The sequence below is a fragment of the Eublepharis macularius genome, chromosome 4 (genome assembly GCF_028583425.1).
Source record: "Eublepharis macularius isolate TG4126 chromosome 4, MPM_Emac_v1.0, whole genome shotgun sequence".
In the NCBI taxonomy this organism is placed as follows: domain Eukaryota; kingdom Metazoa; phylum Chordata; class Lepidosauria; order Squamata; family Eublepharidae; genus Eublepharis; species Eublepharis macularius.
The window spans coordinates 140,771,721-140,784,064 of NC_072793.1; the positions used below are offsets into that span (position 1 = coordinate 140,771,721).

General features: G+C 39.0%; 1 protein-coding gene across 6 annotated transcripts in view; it reads left to right on the forward strand.

Annotated features, from left to right (window-relative positions):
• Positions 1-12,344, forward strand: part of FOXP1 (forkhead box P1) — a 714,752-nt gene that overhangs the window by 562,418 nt on the left and 139,990 nt on the right. For 5 of the 6 annotated variants that reach the window (XM_054975302.1, XM_054975305.1, XM_054975303.1 and 2 more), the window contains 2 exons: positions 8,196-8,333; positions 9,967-10,056. In XM_054975302.1, coding sequence (XP_054831277.1) covers positions 8,196-8,333; positions 9,967-10,056 — 228 coding nt within the window. The remainder of the gene's footprint in view (positions 1-8,195; positions 8,334-9,966; positions 10,057-12,344) is intronic. The other variant, XM_054975306.1, reaches the window with a different exon arrangement.

Genomic DNA, 12,344 nt, shown 5'->3' on the forward strand with positions numbered 1-12,344 from the left:
AACAACATCAAAAAGGTCGGCTTCTGTGATTTCTCAAGGGCTTGTTATTTTGTACTTTCCAATTCTATTTGATGTCTTGACAAAACAAGATGACACAAGGGAGAATACATTAAATTTTGATATTTTCCCCCATCTAACCTGTACCAGTAGTGGCAGCTTAATTTCTCACTCTTTTTAGTGAATGTGGTGTGTTTTCTCACAATTGCACTAATTGCCACAGCAGAGTGAAAAGGTTTGCTGGGCTTCTCCTATTTGCCTTGATTTTGCAAGGCATTTTTAAAAAACATGTTTTGACCTTTAACATGCAGAGATCTTGCTGGTTGGAATGTGTCTTCATTAGAACTAAATCAGTGAATAGCAAGATTGTCAAAGAAGCAACTGATGTTTTCTCATTACAGATCTGCACAACCAGTGCAAATTAGTTTTTAATGTACAGAGGAAGGTGCCTGTGATAGGTGTGAAATGCAGTACACTTCAAGCAAATAAACTTTTACAAGTACTGTAAAGGTTGTAACTCTGAACAAAGTGACAACCTTTAAATGAGTATTTAACTGAACAAGAAGTTGTATACAGCTTGTTCTCCTCTGACACTCTTATTTCTGATTAAAGCTAAACTAGTTCAGTAAGTTCACTATGTATATGCCAATTATATATTAATATTCTGTTAGCCAGTATACTTCCTTGTTTATTTTGTACCTCAACCAACTAATTATTTTCCCTCTCCAATAAACAGAAGAAAAGATTTTAAATATATAAAAGAAGCAGTAAGAAAGCAAAGCCAAAGGCTAATACTGCACATTATTATAGTGGTTGCTGATGCTGCATTTTCCGATATCTATTACAGAAGAATATTGCCCGATTAAAATTGGTCTGTTACATTGTACCATTGTTTAAAACTGCTTATTGAATATGGCATTTTATTATGTTTCTGCAAATGTTTAAAAATCAGGTAAGATGCTATAGATATTTGATGTGGGTGGGGTTTTATGTTATAGGTGTATAAAAATGTATATATGGGAAAGCAGGAAATTAAATACACAGGTGTTGATCTATTTAAGTGAATGAGAAGCAAAAAAAAAATTAGGGGAGATGGGGTTATTCCCCATTATGAAATAACTTATACCAATGTGAAGGAAGTCTCTTTTATTTCAGGCGGGTGACAAATTAGAAATGGTTTAAAGTAGGTTCCCCTCACCCTCAGCTCTTGTAGAATAAGGGTAGCTTTCCTATGTCGATTGCACTGGAGTACTCATTTGTCATATGTTAAAACAGAAGAAGCTTAATTTATGTAAACTTTATATTTGTATGCAAATTAAATGGGTATGTATTATAGCTTCCACAATTAGCTTGACACATGAGTAGGGGGCCTTGTGTGCAAGGGAAATGGCAGGTGGGATCAGGTTCCACAAACGTCTTATGCTCTAAACAAATATTAAATCATCTTCATTTTATTCCTCTCTTTCCTGTCATCGAGGAAAGAAAGCTTTGCGTAGTAGGAAACCTGAAATTATTTCCCAAGTCAGGAAAACCCATTATGTTCAATTGTGTATGTCTGTGGTCAAACTCCTACTCTTGGTGAAACGTAATAAACAAAATGATAAAAATAAAATGTTAATTGAATTGTAAAGACCTTCTCTCTCTCATCTTTCCTCCCCCCCCTTCTTCTTTTTTTAATAGGAGGTTGTATTGTTGAGGAGAGAACAGTTATGCTAATGACTGACTACTTAGCTGATTTTACATTAATATAATAAACAGTACCTGTCGTTCTGTGCAGTATTGTGAAAAAAACCCTAGCAAAGTATTAAAAGTGAAATTCCATTTTGCATTAATGAAACAGAATCATGGTTTCCACATGAATAGCTCCAGCAGTGTGGGGTTTCTTTTTTTAAAAAAATTATTATTGTTTTGAAGACTTGAAATATTGTGTCAGAAATGTTCTTCTATCGTAGGGGGTAGGGGGAGGTACAGGTAATGTGATTTAGCACTGTCTTATTCTAGAAGGGGAGAAGTTAGACTATAATCAAATGTTTTGAGACGTGAACAATATGCCGAGTGCTTTATTTTTATTGGCTAGGATAATTGTAGAAGTAAATCTGTATTTGATTTTCATTTTTGAATACATTGATGATATTACTGTCCATATCTGGTGATTTTGAAATAATTTCAGTCCATTTCAGTTTAGTTAAGACATAAAGATGTCATTTGAAAGCTATTTCTTTACAAACAAGATCAAATGTATATTATGTACCTCCAGTTAGGGAATAATAATATTTTTACTCCCAAAAGTGTGGAGACCTTTAAAATAATAATAATAGTAATGGCACTTTGAGTTCACAGGCGTATGCAAATTTTACTCTGTGGAAAACATTGATTTAGTATTCAGTCTGACTGAAAAGGTGAAATTTTAGATAATTATTTATCTAAAATACACCCAATGAAGTAGGTTGTTGTCCAGAAAAGCTGGTGCTAGATTTTTTTAAAAAGGTTGTTAGTCTTTAAAGTGCCAAAAGACTCCTGTTTGTTTTTGCTTCAACAGACAAACAGGGCTTTCCCTCTGGAATTGTTATTCATTTCCTGACACTCCCTTTTGTCAGCTGCCTCTGTGTCAAATCCAAACCATTCTGTATACCAAGTATGAGCTTGGGCCAAATATAAATTTACAATAATTGAATCTTTTCGAGGGGAGTGAGGTGGCCAAATGCAGTGATATTTTTGGAACTTTTAAGGAATGGGCTGCCATACATTGGAGAAATAAACCTGGAACCAGTTGTTTGCATTTAAAGGTATTTTTGCTGTTGATAGTATTAGAATGTCAGCAGGTCTATACTAGCAGAAATCTGAAAGCTAAGCAGCAGCTGTATTTTTTCCCCTTCACCTCCAGCTTTAAATGCAGCTGGTACCTACCACACCCTGTGAGTATCTGTCAACAGGGCTACGTACAGTTTATTAAACAAACTAAACATATTGCCTTATTAAAATTTAAAATGGGCCATTGAATTAAGAGCTGTTTTCCTGCTTGGAAACTTAGCACTCTGGAAATCCGTTTGTCTGAATCTCAGCTCTAGTTAGACTTCCAGCCTCCTGAAGACCATAAACCAAAACTATTGTATCTGTTTCTTAAAGAAAAAGAAATGATTGCAATAGGTTTGGTTTAGTGACTCTTATAATTAATTAAATCCATGCAAAATGTGCAGTTCAGTGCATATCACAATCCATTTAGTCCAGATATTCATGTTCTGTCCTAAATGGTTTTTGGGTTGCAGCTTCTAAAGGGTTAAAAATATTTTCAGTTCTGAGGTTTATTTCTGCTTTTGCAATAGATCTCATTTAGGCTATTTGTTTTAAAACACACACATCGGTATTTGTTTTTTGTAATGAGTAAATATCTTTTCCTGGATGGGTAAATGTCTTTACCCATCCAGGAATGAAGCCTTGTTCTGCTAAGGATTAAGACAAGACAGAGGTTTCTTGTTTCGTGCTGATGTAATGTGTAGTATACTGCCTAGTATCTAAAATAAGTACAGTTTTGACGGAATACACTCAAACAGGGAGCCATAAATATTAGAGACTGTAGTTAAGAACTTACATGAGTAGTGTTTTAAATACTATTGATTTAAACCACTGGCTAGTTTTTATGAATCAAAGTGTAATTCCCAAGCTTTGGCTATATTTCTCAGTGCTGGAATACTCTCTCTAGTGTGCCTTTAGCAGCTTTCCAGACATTCAACACAGGATTAAATGATAGTAGTTACAATGATCAATAGGTTAAGACCGGTACAATCACTCTTGCTGCTAATGACCTCTGTAGTAATGGGTAATAAAGTGTGGGCTATAATAGCCTCTTGCTGCCGCTGCATGCCCTTTGAATCCTAGTATTACTAGGGACTAGTTACATGAAGGAGTTGGACATTGGAAGTTAAGAGAGTGGATATATAGCCCACAATTCTTAATATCTGGTGCACACACACACACACATACCTCACTTTAATTTCTAGTCCATTTGAGTGTGTTTGTTTAAAGCCTTACCAACATTATCATCTTGAGTTCCTGTAGCAGGATCAGTGCTCAATCTCTGTGTGTAATAACTTAAAATTTGCAGTGAGGACGTATCGCTGCTTGGCATTCAACAGGCTAAATTGTTAGTGGAAACCACATTTTTTTACAGTCGAGAAGAACTAATTGTGACAAGCTGCCTTCCAGTAAAGAATATGGATGAATGCATGCTACAGTGAAGGATTTTTTGTCACCTTCCTCTATTGAGCTAAATCCAGTCCTGTGTCAATTATGTGCAGTTCTGATGTTTTTGATGATAACAAGTAGGAGTTACATAGCACTACAGGGTTGTCAAAGTACTTCCCATAATCTCTGCTACACCCCAGTAAGATAAGTCAATATCGTCATACCCATACTGCAGATATATAAAGAAGGGGCTTAGGGGACTGAGGTCGAGGCAGCATTTTTAGCCAGAAAAATGCTGGCTGAACTCTCACCTCTTCCATAAACTTGCTGTGTGGACTTAAGCAAGCTAGTGCTTGGTCACACCGTTGGTCCAATAGCAGACCATGGCTGTGTATCCTATCACCAACCTATAGAATTTCAAGGGCACTGCCCGTTTGCTGTGTGTGCCACAAAGCCAAAGTGTGCATGGTGGACAATAACGTGATTATTCTGACTCCTATCCCCCTCTTAAAAAAAAGTACAAAAAGTAAGCATGGACATTTGAAATGTGACGTGGTAAACTGTGGGAAGAGTGTACAGTAACTGGTGAACCTTTCCCCTTTCGTGTCCTTGGTCCATTCAGAATCCTTCCCTCCCCCCAGAACTGTTCTCCCTGCAGAGAAAAGATATATAGGCAAATTTATCTCTTCCCCTGCAGGTAGAAAGCAGCTAAAAGAGTGAGGGATGACTAGAGCTGCCAAATGGCAAGAAGGTTAAGTGGCAGCGCTCTCTCTCAAACACACCCAACAAGTTCTCTGTGCTTTCGTTTCATTTCAGATTCTTGCAACAGTTGCCTGTGGTTTTTTGAATTTACAATTGAGATGAAGTTCCCCATCACATGTAGTTCCCTCCCCCACCCCCTTTATTATAAACCTAACTGGACCATATTTCTTGTGGTATGGGAAAACAAACCTAGCTTCATGTTGGATGAATCCACCTTTAATAAAGGCAACACAAAATCTTTAAATAAAACTCGACAGGATTTAGCAGTAGATTAATGAATGTTGTTTATTAACTTGGGGAAGGTGTTGACAAATGGGAGATGTGGCAGTTGCTTAAAAAACTGATGATATGGGGCTTATAACCACATGGGATGAAGTAGAGAGCACTCTTAAGCAGGTCTGCTCTGAAGTAAATCCTGGCTTAGTCAACAGGGCTTACTCCCAGGAAAATGTCTTTAGGACTGTTGTGACTACAGCTGTTAACTCTCTGGATAGCTGCTTGCAGAATCAAAGGTGGAATAGGGAATTCTGAGTGCTGGTTTAAGCACTACAGCCTAGTTCTTGGTTGTCCAAATCCACTATGTGTGATATTAGAATGAAATTTTATAATCTATCAAATTGCTTGTAAATGGAAATTTATTTTTCTGTTTTGGTGCTCTTAGAATTTGCTACTAATGTACTGAACTTGCAACTTGGACGCCAGTATGGTGTAGTCACTAGAGTGCTGGATTAGGATCTGGGAAACCCAGGTTTGAATCCCCATTCTGCTATGGAAGCACAGTGGATGGCCTTGGCCAAGTCATAGACTCCCAGCCAAACCTACCTGACAGGGTTGTTGGAGGATAAAATGGAGAGATGAACAATGTAAGCCACTTTGGGTCCCTGTTGTGGGGAAAGGTGAGATATAAATAAAGCTAATAATTCCTGTGTAACAAATCAGACATGAAATCCTGCTCCCAGCAAAACTGTGGCAGTTTAATGTCCCTTGGAACGAGTGCGGGTTCCCACATTCAAGACAGGGATGTGCTGGCGAGATGGCAGACTGGATTAGAGAGCAGCTGGAGGATCACATCTTGGAATGTTCCCACTGCTGGCAGATAGAAAACACACACAGGGAGAAAGGTTCTACTTCTCCTTTGCTCCCTGCACAATTGATTCCCCCCCCGCCCCCCCCCCCCCCCCCCCGCCCCGTTGCAGGTATTTTATATTGTAGAGGGAGTCTTCAAAAATGTGATCCTGCAGCTGCTGTTTAAAGTGGTAGAATCCATTCTACCACCCCAGGTCTCTGCCAATTCATTACTCCTTCATTCTTCATGTGTGATCCAAGCCTTAAATTCAGCTCATAAATTAGAGCTCTAATTCTTGCAGTGACAAAATTCTGTCATAAAACAGTGACACAAATATACTTCCAGGGAAGGAAACCTGGATCAGTAGTGCAAGCGTAATTCAAATGACAATCAGAGATTGAAGGTATTTACAGAACTGTAATCCCAATGTACTTCCTGAATGTAACAAGTCTAGTTTCTGGGACTCCTGTAAGTACTGTGGCTTTTACAAATCTTGAGACAATGGGGAAGGGAGGGTATCATGGACTCCCTGCTCCAGATTATTTGGATTATTCTGATACGTAGCAGAAATGCACATTCAGAACAACAGTGTTGCTGGAAACTCTTGGTTTGGCTTGCTAGTGTTATGTAAATGAAGTGTCAAAAGGGAGTAACAGTTTCTCTTGAGTCTGGCAAACAAACACCTTCAGAGCGATCTCTTGACACATGAACATAAATGCACACAACAATATTTGAGGGTGTTCACTGTTCATGAATCTGACCTTCAGGAACCATTTTTAGTTCATCAAAATTAGTGGTGCTGAGAAATCAGGACATCAGTGCATAATGACTGTGAAATTAGGAATGAGAATTTGCTATGCAAATGACAGGACAAATCATGTGAAAAAGTCAAGATAAACTGCATATTAAGACATTAGGTTACATAAAATTAATACTGCATCTCTTTCTTGCTTACTACTCCCTTGAAATATTTTTAAACCCTTTTATCTCCTGATCAGCTATTGTCTGCTGATTTTTAAAACGTGATGCATTAAAATGTGCAAAACATGTTATTACCTTTTATTGTAATACATGAGATGACAGCAGAACCTTTTACACAAAGTATATCCTTTACTGCTTTTAGTTTTCTGCTGTCACCCATTTGAGCTGAAACTAAAGAAAAGTAAGGTCCTTAAATATTACTATTCAAAGTCATATGAGTTTTCTATTCTATCCCCCCTTTACCCGATCTATTGTAAGCCTTCCCTCTTTCTCTCTCATTTTCTGGTGGGGTTTCATGCGAAATAGTCTTGTTGCATTACCGGAACTGACAAAATGGTTCTCATGTAGTCTGCAAATTAAACACAAGTGCAGTGATTATTTTGAATAGCTAAATTACATTCTAGAAAGCTTACAGAATTCAAAGCATTGTCATTAGGTATCCGCTTGAATACAATTTGTGTAACCTTGGCCAAGACAGCCTGTCATTTTAATGTCAGTGTTTTATCTGAACAAGACATCATCCTTTCAGATACAGTGTACAGGTTCCTTGCAAAGATGCCCGTGCAGAAACGTGTTAACAGTTGCAAATATGAAATGCTATCAAGTTCATCACTGTAGCTGTTTGTCACTGAAATGTCATGGAAAGCGGCTTTTAATGGTATCTCACATAATACGAAAGAATTGAAGCCATCTGTATGCTAGGTGAATCTGGAATGGCAGCGACAGCGTTGCAGGGACTCCGCTGCTAAAATTGCTTGAGAGCAAGGTGCGGGGTTTCGATATCGCCGTGATTGTGTGTTCATTTGTTTCAAATCATTAAGTTCAGACTCCCCAATGATTGCCTTGGAAGGGTTTTACTTATTAATTAACATAAAATTTGTTAGAATTGATGGTTGCCTCTAAAGGCACACAAATTGATGGTTCGGGTTTCTTTGAAATTCTGTTGCAACATCTTTGTTTGAAGGGGGGGGGGGGAATGAAACATGTTTAGAAGGTTCACATTTCTTAGTCCATTTAGCTAAATGAGACCACTTTTTTAAAGTCCAACCAAAGGTGCAGGCACTTAAAGATGAAGGGGAAACACTTGGGTATCTCTGAAATGCAGCAGCTGAATTGTCTTGAATGTATAGAGGGGAAAGGGATATTAATGTGTTTGAAGAAAGAAGTACTAAAGGGGCTTGCTATTTTCACTCTATTGATGCTTTAGGTTCCAGTGTCAGTGGCTATGATGACACCTCAAGTTATCACTCCCCAGCAAATGCAGCAGATCCTCCAGCAGCAAGTACTAACTCCACAGCAACTTCAGGTCCTGCTCCAACAGCAGCAGGCACTCATGCTTCAGCAGGTAACTTGTTTCTCTCACTGTGGTCAAGGACTGCCGATTCAGACAGAGTGCTTTTTCTCCAGAAGAGAATGCCAAATCACTTGGATATTTTAATTTCTTGTTTTTGCACATTACCATGGCATTCTCCCCTATTGAGGGGGAGGGGAATGCTTTGTCCATACTGGTCTCTTTGCTAGTTGTCACTCCCTTCTTCCTTCTTGGTTATACATATGCTGAGTCATTGTTGCTGCCTCAAATGTGACTTGGCAAATCACTCTCTTTTGCGTTCTAAAAAGTACAAGGGGGACCAAAGACTTCGGAGTTTCGAAGCTTTTGTTCCAAGTGCCTTGAGACTGGGCCTTCAAAATAGTTACAGTAATTCTAGAAGAGTAAGAAAAAGAGCAGATTTCCAGGAGCTGCTATACATTTGAAGAAACTGAGAGATGCTTTCTCCTGCATCTACCAGGAAGAGCTGTTATGCTATAATTAGCTGGAATAAACAAGAGAGCAAAACTGCATTTTTCCCTGTCTTGCAGACTATCTGATGAAGCTCTGTAAGAAAAAAGAACTATCCGCGCCTATGCTGTTTATTATTATTATTTATTACATGTAGATGCCTTAGAAATCAAGGCAGCATACATGAAGTACCCATTCAGTCCAGTCTCAGGCTTGCATAGCCTCAGTAAGGTTACTGCATCATGTTTCTGTAGACCGTGCCCTAGTATTTCCCTTGGTTAAGTTTTCTATACTTTCAGTGACTTTGCCATCTGTTCATGTTATCTCTCTAAGCAAGCTACAGTTACCCTTTAATAGAGTCATCTTTAACTTTTGAGGTAGAGCATTACTTGTAGCCTTGACTTGCAAGGGCTTACAGCTACCTGGGGGGAAAGCAAAGCTGTTATTTCTTGATACAGTACCCAAGAAGCCAAAGATAAACTGTGCACAAGCACTTAGAGGTCAGTAGAACCATGTGTTAGATTTTTAAAAAAATAAAACTTGTGATGTGTTCTATCATCTGCTCTATGCCTTCTCCAGGAATGCTGTGAATTATTCTCAAAGCCATTGGGGGGGGGGTGTTGGTTTCCATATTCCATATTCCATGAGTTTACGGGGTTAATTAATGGTGCAGCAACGCTGAATCCCACTGCAAACCGACTTGGAGTGCTGTGCTTTTCACTTGTTTGCTTGTTCATTAAATGGACTCCTCAAACCAACTATCTGTCAGGGGAGACTAGGAAGAGAGGTGGGAATGTTACAGACCGAGTGCCTGTAACAAACAACAGTATAGGACAATGCAATGAAGATTTAGAGCCCGTGTATATATTTCAAATAGAGATTCACCAGGCTCTTCAGCAAGGGCATTTTAGCTTTGTTGTTCCAATCAAAGGTCATTCCTTGCCTTATTTTAATTAGTTTGTGTAGAAAACGGTATGTTTTTCATCAGTTCATTTTTGAGATTACTTTTCAAACGATAATGCCAAGAATAGTCAGTGTGCGCTGAATTTATTGTCGAGTTTCAAACTAAAGGTCAGGCCATTACAGATAAAAGGATGCTATTTTTCAAATCACAGTTTGTGTATTACACCAAAGGGGACCCTGAATTGGCTATCACACTTTGTTTCATTTAAGTCCCTCACTTTTTTTTTCTTTGTAGCAGCAGCTTCAAGAATTCTATAAGAAACAACAGGAGCAGTTGCAGCTTCAACTTTTACAGCAACAACATGCTGGAAAACAGCCTAAAGAGGTATGGTAAGCCCTCCCCCCTTTATTAAATTTAAACCACAGGTCCTGAAGAAAAATATAGTGGTTGTAAAACTGTCATTCATCTTATAAATGGTTGAATGACTGAGTTGAATGTATCAGGTCCTGGCTTTTAGATTTAGACATCAGGGCTGTTTTTCTTCTCTCTTTTTTCTGTAACATGTTATAACATTGCACTGTACCTATGACATTTTGTGGAAGAAGGCTTGTGATACGCCTGTAGTTATTCAGTTGGATATTCTACTTGGACTATTCTACTGTCCAAGAACTTAGTGCTTTTTAAAAAATTGCCTGATAGTAAATACAGGTTATATATTTAACACAGTCTTGGGGCTGTACAAATATTTGCCCCCGTCTGCTTTTATTTGCATCTCTCTAGCCAGATAGGTTACTGCATGCACAAGCTGGTTTTGTTGATTCTATAACCCAATCTAGGAGCAGTTTCTGCACACGTATAGCCTGTCAGCTTTTCAGAAGGGGTTGGTGGTAGTGGTTTCTTGTCAGATTGGTGGATGGCTTATTACCTGGCTATATGTGAAAGCCTTGACGAAGGGCCGAACTAAACAAGACAGGTATTCCTAGAAATGTGTCACCCTTTAAAGAGTGAGTTGCCAGGCAGAAACTCCTTTAAACTGTCCATGGAGGCCCAAATCTGGTTGGAACCTGTGCGGGAGGAGATCCTCTGCCCTATGCTGTTTTTCCAACATTGGGGTGTAATTTGTCTGTATGCATATAGCACTATTTGGATTCCGAAAAACAGCACGGGGAGAGGCAGGATCCCTTCCTTCACCCAACACTGCTTTGGTCCTGATCTGAATTGGGCCGCCTCAGTGCAAGTTAAAGAAATTCTCGAGGGGGAACTCAATTCTTTAAAAGAGCAGTACAAACCCAGTGAAGTGCAATTAATTTATGATTACTAATCATCTCCCCCCCCCCAAGAACTTGTTTTGATTGTCCAGTGAAATGTCAGATGTGAAGCAGCCATAAAATTAAGATAAATAATTGGTAAAGATGGCTGAATCTCTGCAGTCCCATTAACACAGAAGAATTTAAGCACTATGCACTTTCTCTGCAACTATGTTTTCCTTTAGAGCAGTAGTTTCAAACTGTGTTCCAGAGCAGCTTATGTTTCCCTGGAAGGTTGCCTTGGACTTACCAGAGTCAAGGTGAACAAGGATTCCAGAAAGACAGTTTAAAAACCAAATACTGATCACCTTCTGGAATGTATTCCCACCAGACAATATGTTCTAGGATCTACTTGCACTTCACGCAGGTCAGCAGAGAGAGGGTACCTCCACTGAAAGCAGCCCTTGTTGTTGTCCCTTCACCTCTGCAGGCTGAGGCACAGGGCCAAACTAAACATCACCGTTTTTCATCTGAGAGTGGAACCACAAGTGACGCCTGACACAGGTTGGACACTTGTCAGCTTCCCTCAAGTTTTGATGGGGAATGTAGGCAGCTTGGCGGAATGTTGGACAAGTGACAGTTGAAAAGTCCATTGGACAGCAGTCAGAGAGCGAAGCTGCGAGACCAGGACGCCTACATTTCCCATCAAAACTTGAGGGAAGCTGACAAGTGTCCAACCTGTGTCAGGCGTCACTTGTGGTCCCGCTCTGAACTCCAGCTTTTTAAAAGGTCCTATCCTTGTTTCCCTAGCACCTTTTCAGTTGGCAAAATGATGCTTGAAAATGCACTGAGGCGGTGGGGGGAGAAGGTTGCCTGGTCCCACAGCACTACAGGATCAATCAGGTTTGAGCCCTTCTGGCAATTTTAAATGGCCAGTTGTAAAATCGTGGCAGCTTCCATGGTTGGTCCTTTGAACACTGTAATGTCTAGTTTGGTTCAGATTGATCAGGGCTTGAGAAGAGGATCTTTTATCTAAACAGTGAAACCTGTAAGACAATGTTGCATGCTTAAAATCCTTAAAAATGACAAAGTTTAAGAAACATGTCCTTAATTAGTAAAATTCAAGATGGAAAGTATTGGTTTGGAAGTGGGTTGTTATGCTCTTTTGCAGTGTTAGTGACATTTGTATAGTTGTAGGAGAGCTCTTCTATTCTAAAGAGGTATCTTGAAACTTTAAAAATATATTTTTCATATGCCTTCCAAAAATATTTTTGTAGGTTCTGCTATACCCTATTAATTTTGTATGTCATTGTCTTCAATTTGAAAACCACAGATTTGTTCATAGACCAAAGATGGTAGGAAATCCTGTAGTTGTGAAGGACTACTGTCCATGGCATATGACTGCTCTTATCCATTGTTAAGAAA